This window comes from Crocodylus siamensis, chromosome 3 (genome assembly GCF_052110815.1).
Source record: "Crocodylus siamensis isolate JL-2025a chromosome 3, ASM5211081v1, whole genome shotgun sequence".
NCBI lineage: Eukaryota > Metazoa > Chordata > Crocodylia > Crocodylidae > Crocodylus > Crocodylus siamensis.
In genome coordinates this window covers 215,429,412-215,443,979 of record NC_143397.1, presented here as the reverse complement: position 1 = coordinate 215,443,979, position 14,568 = coordinate 215,429,412, and the positions used below count along the sequence as shown (strand labels likewise).

The 14,568-nt window shown below is 45.3% G+C and overlaps 1 protein-coding gene across 6 annotated transcripts in view; it reads right to left on the bottom strand.

Annotated features, from left to right (window-relative positions):
- The window catches only part of SLC26A7 (solute carrier family 26 member 7), a 182,509-nt gene that overhangs the window by 166,805 nt on the left and 1,136 nt on the right, over positions 1 to 14,568 (bottom strand). For 5 of the 6 annotated variants that reach the window (XM_090040306.1, XM_090040307.1, XM_090040303.1 and 2 more), the window contains exon 1: positions 129 to 653. In XM_090040306.1, the coding sequence (XP_089896432.1) occupies positions 129 to 321 (193 nt within the window). In that variant the 5' untranslated portion in view covers positions 322 to 653. Of the gene's footprint in view, positions 1 to 128; positions 654 to 14,568 lie in introns of those variants that run through there. The other variant, XM_090040304.1, reaches the window with a different exon arrangement.

The window sequence follows — 14,568 nt, the reverse complement described above, 5'->3', positions numbered from 1 at the left end:
TGCATTTCTGATTTTTTGTTATTTAACCTAAGCCTCATGAGAACACTAAATAAAGCAACAAAAATAAAAAACTACTATAAATTGACTTAATCTATTTAAAGTGTGAAAATCAGCTTCATTAACTGTACCTTGTGTCACCTGTTGAATTGCCAACATCATTCCAGAAATGGCATCAGGAATCAAATTTTCCTTTAAATTGTAGTTGGTTGCCCACTCCAAAATAGGAAACCTTCTTAGGCACCACAGCTTGATATCTTCGCAACGAAGAGCATGGATCTTCCAGCACACTGCACTTTTCTTTTTCCTTTTTACCCCTGTCATGCTTTAGCCCACCAAACGTTTCTCCTTCAGAAAAAATTACAGCTGCAGAATCACCCTGATCAATGTCAGTCTCCAGGTTTCTTCTGAGAGTTTAGAGTTTCAAAGCTATAGGGAAAGAGATTAACACAATCACTTAGATTTCTGAAGCTGTCCTCTTATTATATTCAACAAAAATATTTCCTAAATGTGTTTGCTTTTAGTCAAGTAAATGGTCATGTGAAATGGAGAGCCTGTTTATATAAAATATAACATTTTCTGCACTTGTAAAAAAATGATCTAGTCTTGTTGGTTTATGAATCTCCTTCCAGAAATGTTCCCCTTTATATTCACTGTAGTGCTTATGCTTTTGGACTCAGTCCAACAGTAAAATGAGGTGGTGTTGGGCGGTTGTTCTGTGTGGGCTGGACTATGCTAATATGACCAGGAAGTGCCCAGCTACACAAGTCTCTCCCTGCCAACAACATAGAAAACAGCTTAGATTCTTCTGTGAAGAAAATCTTGCAGTCTCCTATTCAGAGGAATGTATTTGCTATGCATTATTTCCCCAGTATGCATGGAGTTCCCAAACATGTTACATAAGTTTTATTGTAGTTGTTCCTTCTGTCTTCTGTAATGAGATATTTAACTAAAGCGCTTGTTTTAGAAAGAACACTTGTGGTAATTAACTGCAAGTTACCATAAACTACAACTGAAAAAGAGCTGCAAAGTTCTTACAGGTCAACTGAAGTCAGAGATAACGAGCAACGGGCTGTGTAATACAATTCACAATCCCTGGCAGAACTTCAACCTATAACTTAAAAACAAAACAAAACAAAAACAAACCAGAAGACAAACAAAAACTACCTAGATTTTTCTTTTAAACTCGTGATATTTTAAGTCAATCCTATATTTTGGGTTTGACTCAGAATATTCAAACTTTGAGACCAGTAATTCTGATCTTGTGTACAGAAACCTAATGCCTTGGTTTTGCAAATATTTATGCACATGCTGGAAGCTGAATTAAGTAAAATTATTCAATTATGTGTACAAAGCTAAGAGCATGTTTACATGTTAGTAGGATTGGGACCCAAATGTGACCACAATAATATCCTAAATGAAACTATAATTTCTTTTTATAATCCATACTGAGCATATATATCAGCACATCTTCTGTTTGTCCAATTTCTGTTACTATTGTTAAATTGTGCTAAATCTCCGGATTTTGCACCCATTTGGATTTTATAATATATAATCTTTTTGTCTGATCTGAGTCTTAATTTGATGAGTCTTGTTTTGTTGTATGATAGTCTTTCAACTGCAATGTCAGGAGATATCATGGCCAAAATATTACTAGCAATTCTTTATGTGCCAATTAATGTGAGGACATGGTCAAGAAGGGTTACTGCACCTTGTCATGAATCCACAGATGCATCACGAGCAGGTCCAAGGAGGTGATCCTCCCCCTCTGTGCGACACTGGTCAGGCTGCAGTTGGAGTACTGTGTCCAGTTCTGGGCACCGCACTTCAGGAGGGATGTGGACAGCATTGAGAGGGTCCAGAGGAGGGCAACTCACATGGTCAGGGGGCAGCAGGGCAGGCCCTATGAGGAGAGGCTATGGGACCTGAACCTGTTAAGCCTCCACAAGAGAAGGCTGAGAGGGGATCTGGTGGTCATCTATAAGCTTACCAGGGGGGACCAGCGGGGAATGGGAGAGTCCCTGCTCCCCTGAGCACTACTAGGAATAATGGCCATAAGTTGACTGAGAGTAGGTTCAGACTAGACATCAGGAGGCACTACTTCACAGGCCAGCTAGGATCTAGAACCAACTTCCAAGGGAAGTGGTGCTCACTCCTACCCTGGGGGTCTTCAAAAGGAGACTAGATAATCACCTAGCTGAGGTCATTTGACCCCAGCAATCTTTCCTGCCCATGGCAGGGGGTCAGACTTGATGATCTGCTCAGGTCTCTTCCAACCCTACCAAATATTTATGAGCCTGGGAACCAATTGCAAAATACGACCCAGTAAAGGTTTTTAATTTTTTCACTTGAGACATTACACAAGTGCTTTGTAGTTAAATGATCAACACTAGGATATCCTTAGGGGCTTATTTAATGTGCAGTTTTGCAGATTTCTTGGAAACTGAAATCTGGGATTGCCTGCAAAATCTGAGAAATCAGCAAAATCAGCAACAAAAAACGCTTAATAAAAATAAAATGCTGGCTCCTCAGTAGGACCCAGCAGTCCTCAGTGCTGGGAATGGGAAGGTGCTGGCAGGCAGGGTAACATAAATAGCAGCCAGCTATCAAGATGGCAGCTGACCCCTCATCCCTTCTGCCTCCCCCCATGGGGCTTCTCTGCCAATCAGGACTGAGGGGTGAGGCCACTGCAAAATGCCCACAAAATCGTTTCTTTGTCTTGTCGCAATTTAGGTAGGACACTGTATATGCTGTATCAGAACCCTGCAGAAATGAATTTCACTCACACAGCTTCAAATGCTATATCACCTCAACGTTACAGCAACCAATAGTAATAGTAAAAAGAAAAAGGAGAGTGCTTAAATTAAGATCCTCATTTTTATACCAAATATGCAAGGGAAAGATAATTCGGACATTATCTGTCATCTTTCCTACCCCATTTTTGTGCCTTCCATATTTTTCAAAGAAGGTAATAAATGTACAAGGGGCAGGAATGCTATTTCTCTTCAGCACTGTGAATGACTATTTATTAACCATTCTGGTACCCACATATAGACATTGCTTGCAGTTGTTCTGAAGCATAGAAGCCTATTCACACCACAAGTATTTCTGGATCAAGACCTTTATAGCCACTGACTCACCTAAAAAGTCAGCTCAAAGATTCAAAGTAAGCCCTTCCCAATTTGCATATACCAAACAGCAGATAGACATCTGTGAGATACAAGCAGTTGTTGGTAAGTTATGCTTATTCTTGATGTAGCATTCAATACATTTACATATAACATCATTTGCTCAGCCAAAAAAATCCTCTATTATTTGTGGATGTTTTTGCACTCAAGCGCGTGCGCAAGCGTACATGCATGCACACACACACACACACAGGTAGCTACAGATACACATGGAAAGAAGCATCCAAACACAAGTTATCTGCAGTAATATGAGTATATAAATAAAGGAATGTAAAGAGTTATCACAGAAGCAGCTTGTGGTTCACTAGATCCTCATGTACTAGAATCATAAAAATTAGGGTTGGAAGGGACCTCAGGAGGTCATCTAGTGCAACCCCCTGCTCAAAGCAGGACCATCCCTAAGTAGATCATCCCAGCCAAGGCTTTGTCTACCCTTAAAAACCTCCAAGGACAGAGATTCCACAACCTCTCTGCAGCCTGTTTCAAAGCTTTACTATCCTCCTGGTAAGTGTCGGGGAACAGGGCCCCAAAGTCACGGTGGGTCGAGGGTGGCGTTGGAACACGGACAGGTGGGATTTGCGGCGATGAGTGAGTGGTACGGAACACGTATGGTTTCAAATAAGTTGGATTTATTCACTTACGCTTTGGTTGTGTAGGCAGAGCTGCTTTCTTCAGTTACAGCTACAAAAACACAAAAGGTAACGAACAACAAAGGGGTCTGTTGGCCCACGGGGTTCACGAGCAAGCCCTTGTGTTCTACCCCGAAGGATAGGGGCGGCTGCCCACTCGCTAGTCCCAGGGCTGGTCAACAGCTCATTAACAGGATGAACGAATAACGAGAAACAAAACTGTAACTCGTTGAGTTGTCGTGATGCCAGTCCAAGTGGACAACGAAGAGATGGTCGTAGCCAAAGCCGAGATCAAAGCCGGGTGTGACGAGATGAAACCGTAATCAAGTTGAGATGGGTCGAGCAGAATTGTAGTCAGAATCAAAAGTCCAATCCGTCCGGTAACCGTGAGATCAAATCGAAGAACAATCGTAAACCGAATGCACTGAGGGAGGAGACCAGTGGGCTGGTAGGCCCTCCTCGAGAGCAGTCCCTGCCATTGCAGCCTCTGCTTCCAGGTGGTATCTCTCCTGACAGGACAGTCCCTGACAAGTCAGCCTCTGTCTATCAGTTGAGCGGGTCTCCCCCCGAAGGAGGGGTTCACCAACCTTTTGTAGCAGCCCCGTAGCCAATCTGACCTCATGCTGCTGCTGTTACTGAGCATGCGTCTGTGAGGAAAGTAGGTCAGTGATGACTGACAGGTCCCAAGGTCACTCAGGGGGCACGTGCTGGGTGAGCCCTGGAATTTTCCACTCATACCGTTGATATGCGCATGTCAGTTCCAGCTCTTCTGTGTTGTCAGCATACAACCATAAACTTTACCATGACAGTAAAAAAGCATTTCCTAATGTCTAACCCAAACTTCCCTTGCTGCAACTTGAGACCATTGCACTGTGTTCATATGCCACCACTGAGAACCGTCTAGCTCCATCCTCTTTGGAACCACCCTTCAGATAACAGAAGGTTACTATTAAATCCCCTCTCAGTCTTCTCTTCTCCACACTAAATAAGCCCAGTTTCCTCAGCCTCTCCTTGGAAGTCATGTGCTCCAGTCCCCTAACCATTTTTGTTGCCCTCAATTGGAAGCTGTCCAATCTGTCCACGTCCTTTCTGTAGTGGGGGCCCCAAAACTGGACACAATACTCCAGATGTGGCCTCACCAGTGCTGAATAGAGGGAATGAATCACTTCCCTCAATCTGCTGGCAATGCTCCTACCAATGACACCCAGTATGCTGTTAGTCTCCTTTGCAACAAGGGCACACTGTTGGCTCATATTCAGCTCATTATCTACTGTAACCGCCACGTACCTTTCTGCGGAGCTGCTGCTTAGCCAGCCAGTCCCCAGATTGTACCGATGCATGGGATTGTTCTAAGTGCAGGACTTTGCACTTGTCCTTATTGAACTTCATGAGATTTCTTTTGATCCAATCCTCTAGTTTGTCAAAGTCTCTCTAAATCCTAGCCCTACCCTACAGCATATCTACTACTCCCCCCAGCCTCGTGTCATCTTCAAACTTGCTGGGGTGCTCTCCATCCCATCTTCCAGGTTGTTGATAAAGATACTGGACAAAACTGGCCCCAGGACCAACTCCTGGGGCACTCCACTTGATAGGGGGAGGAAGGGGACCTCAGACCGACCACAACCTTTCCATTAGATAATAGGTAAATTTATTGATACACAGTGATAACAGAAAAGAAACAATACAAACAATCAAGAGATTCTATACATCTACCAAATCCTAGGGCTGTCATCAGAGTCAATGTACATCTGGCCAGAATGCAGTCTTTACCCTGAAGCTATCTCTTTGGTGTCAGATGCCAGCAGTCTGGAATTGGGATGCTGAGGCCCATACCCCGCCTCCAGTGGGGTGCATGAGATGGACTGGTCATACGCCCTCGGTTCATGGTGGCCTCGGGGACCCTTCCCAGGGGATGGGGATGGGGATCCCTCTGAGGAAGAAGGATGGGGAGGGACAGGACAAAGGGAGGGACCCAGGTGGGACAGGGAGGGAGCCTTTGTTATTCTCAAGTCTCTGCTTTTGTATTCTCCTTTCCTTACTCTTCATCCATGGCTATCTCTGGTTGGTTGTCCCTCTGTGGTCACATGTCCATGTAGCCTTCTGGGTCTTCTCCTAATTTGTGACCATGTAGCCTTCTGGGTCTTCTCCTAATTTGATCTGTTCCCCAAAATCGGGACTCAGCTTCCCCCTGCTCTGAGGCTTTTTTAGCTGGTGCCAGTTATGTTATGGGCAGTATGGTACATACTCCCTTGGTTCCCAGACTTGTTGGCCTTGCGTTAGACAGCCTGTCTGCCTTCAGAACTGTGAGAAATTTTGTGTGTGAGACTAAAGCTTCTAAGAAATCAATTAACCCCTGCTGCCCATCTTGAATCCTTATAATGTATATATCTATAAGCCAATTCCCCCAAAACAAAACTTTAAATACCAGTTCTAAGCCAACAACTACCCTTGAGCTCAATGATCCAGCCAAGTTTCTATCCACCTTACAGTCCATTCACCCAACATACACTTCCTTAGTTTGCTTGCAAGAATGTTTTGAGAGACATTAGCAAAAGCCTCTGACAACACTCAAAAGCTTTAAGAAATGAAAGTACTGGTTCCTAACAAATAAGCACACAATCTCCTTAATCTTTGGCATCAAGGTGCTTAAACATTACAAGAAATGTTCTTGAGATTTTCCCATATCGCATTTGCAGTCAGTAGCTTTGGACAGCTTGGGTAAGGCCCAATAGGTAGCCAATCTTCTCAGGTAACAAATCAACAAACTGTGCCCATCATCCATCACTAAGAATAAGAGTGTGTATTAGAATTAAAAATTTGAATATACACAGATTTCAAATGACCCAGTAGAGGAAAAGAAATTTCTTTTCACAGAAATTATGAGCATCAGTATTCAGGTGAAACTTAACTAGAAACTGAATTTTATTCCAAAGTTTAATATTAGAGGGACAAAATTAGCAAGATTCACTCTTAAGAAATATTGACCTTTCTAGTAACCCTGTGCACACTACAATATTTATTTGAATAGAGATGATTATGAGAATGACACAAAAATATACCACCCATAATAAATAATCTCTACAAATGTCCAGATACAGGAATGTGGACATCTGGATGAAACAGGTCTGTGTTTAAAACTCAGGCATGGCTAAGAGCAAACACCCGATAATAATATTTGACCAACAAAGAAAGGAGGAGAATTAAAAAAAATCAAATACACATTTTTAAAAAACCACATTACCTCCTAAATTAAGCACAAGAAAAAAAAACACACAAAATAAATTCCATCTTAAATGGTTACTAGTTGTTTAACAAAAAGCAATGCAATTCCTTTATACATCAGACAGTACCATAATGTATAAGAATAATCCATGTTGTGTGGCTCCATCCTTCTTGCCTGAAAGCTCATGGTGCATAAACTGCAGGTGTTACTGTGAGATATGTGAATATACTGAATGTGCACTTGAGAACCTAAACTTACTTTTCTAATCTGATGATGGCAATTAATTAATAGCTTTACCTTACATTCATAATATATTCTGTGCTGGCCAGCCTGGCAGCATTTCTTTTGCCTATACTTGTAGCTAGAGCACTACTCAAACTTTCGTATGCCCTTCTCCCTCTCCCACCCATTGCCAAAAAAACAAAAAGTTGCAAGTCATGGATTCCTTAATATGGAAATTACCTGTGCAGGAAACCATTAGTCTGAGAATGGTTTGCACACCCTAGGAAAAAAAATGGTTTGAATAAATTTGATTTTTGCATATTGCCAGTTTTGGAAAATCTGTATGCAAATTTAAGTTCAACAGATTCATGCTTGGTAAATCTGAAGTCACGGAGATCTGAATGGAGTGTACAGATTGGTTTGTACCTGAGGAACAATACTAGTAACCATGTTGAAAAGTATTTGCTTTTTGTAACTTTTCCCCCCTGAAGACAGTTTGACTTTTACATTTCCAAAACAACCCCCACCAAATATTCATGTATATGAAAACAATCAAATGATAAAAAAACGTAGAAAAAGACAGTTTGCAAAATCAGCTTAATAAGTCACAGCTGGTTTGAGAATGGAAGTCATATTCACACCAAGGCTGATCGAGTACTTTTCTGGTTCAAATAAACCACTTCGTACTGTTTTCACCTAACAGGTTGCAGCACGTTTTAGAACATGCACAAGCTGTGGAATACTTAACAGAAGGAGGAGGAACAGAGCAAAATAAAAGCATGGCAAAACTAGTTGTTTTAAAATAATTAAACATTTGCTGAAAAAAGCATGAAACCATCACAAAAGTTACAGGAAATGGTACTATATTGAACACTGAACTGAACTGTGGAAATTTCAGATCTTTAGACAGTAGAGTAACTGCTGTCAAAACATACGCAATCTTGCATTCCTTTATTTTTGGCATATCTAAATCAAACATAAACCCACGCACTCCAAATTTCCAATACAATAAAAGTACATAAAACCTATGCTTAATACTCTGTCTTTAAAAATGCATCTGGATTAAAACATTTCATACTGTTATATTAACCCTTTCTGGTCTGCTCCTCTGAGACAGATGATGTGGGCAGCCACAAGTAAGTAATTAGGGTTACCGTATTTCCAGGTCCAAAAAAGAGGATGCCTATCATGTGCATGGGAGGGGAGTGGGGGTATATGATAATGGGCAAAGCAGTGACATGCCAATGCACTGATCCTGCTGTTCCCCCTCACTGCCAAGCCACAGCCCCTGCAACCCTGCTACTGCCCCTCACTCGCAAGCCACTTACCCCAGCCCTGCCAGTGCCCCTCACTCCCAAACTGCAGTACCCTGCCGCCCCGGGCCATGACAGTACCTCTCATTCCTGACCCAGAGCCCCTGGCACTGCCAGTACCCTGCAGTCCCAACCCACAGTCCAGCCCCCAACCCAAAGGCCCCTTACTCCCAAGTCACAGCCTCCTGCCCCCCTCCAGCCCTGCTAGAGGGGCCCCACTTGTCCCCATCCTGCCTGGGCTGGAGTGCAGTGGCTCCAATACATGCAGGCAGCACTGAAGCATGCCTGGCCCCAGTGCAGCACCCCTTCCCCTGGGATGAGGCTGCTGCGCCCAGCATCTCCTAGCCACTCAGCCCGTGTGGGCACAGGCACCAGCCCCTGTGCAACCAGCTTGGCCACAGAGTTCCCCACTGCCCTCAAAGGTTCCCCATCCCTTTTCCCCACTGGAGGGGGCAGGCAACTCCCCACCCCCCTGCTCTGTCACACCCCAACCCCTACCCCCCTGCCCTGACCAAATATCCAGGATTTTGCTTTACTCCAGGGGTAGGAGCAGGGGTAGGGTGACAGGAGGCAGCAGGGAGCACCACATGGGTCTGTGCGAGCCTCCGCAGCTGCAGGCAGATATGTCTGTGCTCCCTGTTGCCTCCAATTGCCCTTCCCCTACTCTCAACAGCAAAGCAAAGCAAAATCCAGAACATTTGGTCAGATTTTTAAAAACTCACCCAGTCAGAGATCAGAGGGCTCAAAAAGAGGATATGTACAGGAAAACCTAGATGTATGAGATGTATGATAGCCCTAAAGTAATGTCCTGGGGCTGGGGGGATGCAGAAGACAGAGGGGAACCCTAAGGGAAGCCCTAGGGGTTGGAGAGGGGGGACACCAGGGAATCCTGGGGACAGGAGGGAAGCCCAGAATGGGAGCAGAGGGATTCTTACCTTTCAGTCCTCCAGGCCCCTATTGGCCTGAAGTGCAATTGCTCCAAACTTGAATAAGCACTAACACCCATCAATATTTGTGTGGGTCACAATGTAAGGCGTAACAAGGCCCTATGACAGCGTTCAGGGCTGGTGCCTCTCTTATCTCCCTCCCTCCCATCTCCACTCCTAGTTACGCTACTGCTGGTTGTCCCTCTAAACAGAACAACATTAACTATACAATTAAATAACATAAAGCATTGAAACTAAAGTTTAGTACTGGCAAAGAAAGGCTTACTTAGTATATTTCAAATGCATTCATCAGTGAATGAGTAGAGAGAGCAGAGTCACTGTCAGACTAGCGAGATAGCAAACTACATTCAATTCCAGCATAAATACTGCACAGTGGTATAGAGCCTGCCACTTGACAAAAAATAACTAGAGAAAAACTGCCCCAGCTCTGCTTATTGGCCTTTTAAGCCTGAAAACAGAAGGTAGGGGAAAAAATAAGACGCAGTCACAGCAGACCAAAAATCCAATGATGCAACAACAGTTCCTTGAACTTCTGCTAATGCAGCTGCTGTAACAGTTTCTGGTCTAAGCCAAAACTACATGTTCTTTCCTTTCACGCTGCATGAAAGGAAAGAACAAGTGAGGCAGGGCAGAAGGGCAAATGCCATCTGCCCTTCTCAAAAGTGAGGTTTGCTCCATTTGCCCCCTGTCTTATAGCCACTATGCAATAAACAAAACAAAATTATGTCATTTGCATCCATCAGGTAAGAAATTGCTGTCTACACAAGCAAAAAGGAAAAAAAACTCTAAAATAATTATCCTTTCTTTGATCTAAATCATCCCAATTTAAAAAACATTTTCATTATGAACCACAGGTCCATACCTTCAGGTGTGTTTGATTTCCTTGAAAAACTAAGCATTCACAAATGCCCTGGACTCCTATTTGGTAGAAGCCCTTGATTTTTTTGTGATAGAAAAAGAGGGGTGTGAACAACACGCATTTATTGGAAACTGTATACCAGAGCCTTACAGTAAGCCCTAATGACGGACAGGGGTAGAGCACTCCAACACACCTCGACTGAACAAACCAAAACATTTGTAGCAGCGACTCTAACTTTTCCGAGAGACACATTCTTAAGTAACCTGCACAGTAAGCTGTGGGGGCACAGAAATAATTCTGCATATCAAAGAGATCAGATGTCCTGCACTGGGTTTGAAACAGACTTTCCAGTTCAGATAAACCTGCATTTTCTGTTGTGTAACAATAATACTTGCTGGTGAGGTGAAAGAAATACTCCTGGGAAGCCTAACTCTTTGAAACAGGCTGATCTACCCACAACGGATTTTAGGAAGAGAGTCCCAAAGCCAGTTATTTGGGCTTGCCATTTTGATTAACTGTTCTTCAAACCTAAATATTCTGTATCTAGAGTGGCAGAAATCCTAGCCTGTGCTCTGGATATTGCTGCTGTGAGATTGCTAGGAGTCAAGGGAAGGCAGGGTATATTTGTGCCTATGGTTAGAGACAGAAGTTACACATAAACCGGTTTAAGTGATCAGAAACTGGATTAAACCTGCAAAAGAATAAAAGTTCAGTGCACTTAAACCACATACAAAATGACTGAAACTAGTTTAAGATAAACCTGGTTGGATGCAGTATCAGGCTTAACTGATTTAGGTAAAACGGGTTTATGTCCCAGACCCCTTCTCAATTCAAGTTAACACTCAGTCCCCCACCATTCCAGGATGCTTTGCAGCCCTGGGCTGTGATCTCTGCTCCAGTGGAGCAGAGTAGGTCCCACCCCTCTGCTCCTTAGCTGGAGCTCTATCACTGCTCTGTTTGGCTGAGTAGGGGGTGGGGATGGAAAACCTAGCTCTAAACCCCAGCCAGGGTCTACCTGGTGAGGGGGAGCAGTCACTCAGTCTTTTCCCCTGCTCCACGCTTGAGCGGAGGGTCAGCAGGTATGGCTAGATGCCAGCCAGGCCAGCAGGCTGAGGCAGAGGGGAGGGAGAGGAGTTTAAACCCCCTCCCAGCCTAGAAGGGACCTCAGCTGAGGTCTGGCAGAGGTGAAACAGCTCCTGCCTGGCTTTTTCCCCGCTCGAGTGGAGGGGTGGGGAGGCCGTGGCCAGATGCAGGCCAGGCCGGCAGGCTAAGGAGGACGGTGGGGAGAGTGGTTTAAAACCCGCTTTCCGCTGGCCTTCGCATGCTGGCCCCAGGCCAGGGCCTGGCCATGCCCCTCCACACACACACTTCAGCAGGGAGAGGGAAAAGCCTTGGAGGGCTTCTCTTTTCCCTTCCCTTTGGCAGTAACTAGGAGGCATATTCTAGTGCCCACCACCTTCTGGCTGGAGCCACTGCAGGCATATGGCTGCACTTACAGAATCAGAAGTGAATATCTGTTCACTTATTTCTCGGTTCAATCTATGCTATTTAAACTGATCTGCAAACAGCGAATTGATTCAGCCTCTGGCTTTTTGACTGTCTGTACTTAGCCTTACCAACTAACCAAAGTAGACAGATACATACAACACCAGCTTTCATGACCTGAAGCTCACTTCATCAGAATCTGTAAAAGGACATGCTCAAAGTTAACACAAACCAGTCTTTGGATGATTTCTTTCTCTGCAATTTCCCATTCAAATCGTCTTTTAAAGGTTTGTTGCCAGAGAACAGCCACCCACAGGGCAGTGATGCAATGCCCAGGGAGGTTAAAGTGTTCTTCCACAGACCTGCATATCGTCTGGTAGATGGTGTCAGATCAGTGCTCATTCATTCTGTCTGCCCTGTCTGTCCAATGTAGACAGCAGGAGGGGCATTGCAAGCATGTGATAGCGTATATGGCACTGGTAGAACTGCAAGTGAAGTAAAGGGACTCCCTCCTACCCCAAGCTGTAGAATCGATCGATGGCTACTTGGGTCAGATTGCACTAGATCCCAGGGATCTAACATCTGAAGAAGGTTCCCTGAACACTAACCAAAAATACAGAGGAAATAGGAGAGTAGAATATCGGTTTCATAGTTTCATGGTTAGTAGGGGTGGAAGGGACCTGAGCAGTTCATCGAGACCAACCCCTTCCCATGGCAGCAAAGAGTACTGGGGTCAAACAACCCCACCAAGGTGATCGTCTAGCCTCCTCTTGAAAACCCCCAGGGTAGGAGCCAGCACCACTTCACTTGGAAGTTGGTTCCAGATCCTAGCTGCCCTGACAGTGAAGCAGTGCCTCCTGATATCTAGCCTGAATCTACCCTCTGCCAGCTTGTGACTGTTATTTCTAGTCACCCCTGGCAGTGCTTGGGGGAACAGGGACTCCCCCAGTGCCTGCTGGTCCCCTCGGACTAGTTTGTAACAGGCCACTAGATCCCCCCTCAGCCCTCTCTTGTGGAGGCTGAATAGGTTCAGGTCCCATAGCCTTTCCTCGTAGGGCCTGCCCCGCTGCCCCCGATCATGTGAGTGGCCCTCCTCTGGACCCTCTCCATGTTGTCCACATCCCTCTTGAAGTGCAGCACCCAGAACTGGACACAGTTCTCAAGCTGTGGCCTGACCAGTGTTGCATAGAGGAGGAGGATCACCTCCTTGGATCTGCTTGAGTTGCATTTGTGGATGCATGACAAGGTGCAAAAGGCCTTCCTGACTGCATCCCCACACTGCCGGCCCATGTTCATCTTGGCATCAGTGATGACTCCAAAATCCTTTTCTGCCTCTGTACTGATGAGGGAGTTCCCCAGCCTGTAGGTATGGTGCTGGTTCTTCCTCCCCAGGTGCATCACCTTGTGCTTCTCGGTATTGAATACCATCCTATTCTCGTCCACCCACCCTTGTAACCTGTCCAGGTCCAATTGCAGCCTATTCCTTCCTTTGAGCATGCCCACATCCCCCCACATCTTAGTGTCATCAGCAAATTTGAACAAGGTGCTTTTTTCCCCCTTGTCCAAGTCACTGATGAAGACGTTGAACAGTGTGGGCCCGAGGACTGAGTTCTGCAGAACCCCACTGCCCACATCCCTCCAGGTAGAAAATGACCCATCCACCACCACTCTCTGGGTGCGGCCCTCCAGCCAGCTGGCGACCCATTTGACTGTGTAGGTGTCAACACCGCCAGTTCCCCAGTTTTTTTTAATGAGAATGGGGTGAGCGACAGTGTCAAAGGCCATCCTCAAGTCCAGGAAGACTATGTCCACTGCTACCCCTCCATCTAAGGATTTGGTGATCTGGTCATAGAATGCCACCAGGTTAGTCTGACAAGACCTACCACTAATGAACCCGTGTTGGTTGCCCCTAAGCATAATCTCCCCTGCTGGCCCAGACATGTGCCAGAAGAATTCTCTCAAAAAGCTTCCCCAAGATCGAGGTAAGACTAACTGGCCTATAGTTTCCCAGGTCCTTCTTCCTCCCCTTTTTGAAGATGGGAACCACAATGGCCCTTTTCCAGTCCTCTAGCACCACACCAGAGCACCACAAGTGCTTGTAAAGCCATGCCAGGGGTCCTGCTATGACCTCAGCTAATTCCCTCAGTACTCTAGGGTGAGATCATCCAGACAAGCTGACTTGAATACATCCAGTCCCTCCAGAAGTTTCCTAACTAGTTCCTCACTAACCCTTGGACTAGGTGCACCTCCCCTGGGGTTTAAGGGGGGCCCAGAAGGGGAGTGGCTGTTCCAGTCCCTGCTCAGGAAAATGGAGGCAAAGAAATCGTTAAATAGGTTAGCTTTGTCATCTGGTGTGACAACCATATTATCTAGTGTGTCTTGCAGGGTCCCCACGTTACCTGGAACCTTCTTTTTGCCCCCTATGTATTTAAAAAAGGACTTCTTGTTGTCCTTGATCCATCTCTGCCTTGGCCTTCCTGACTGCCCCCCTGCATCCCCAAGCAACCACAGTATAATCCTCCCTGGTGATGGCCCCTCCCTTCCATTGGGTGTATGCCTCCCTTTTAGCCAGGAGACTTTCTCGGATGCTTTTGGTGAGCCATGGGGGCTTTTGCGCCCTCCTGCCCCTTTGATCCGTGTTGGGATTACTTCCCTTTGAGCTTGGAGGATCATCTCCTTAAGAAGCAACCACTCTTCTTGGACAC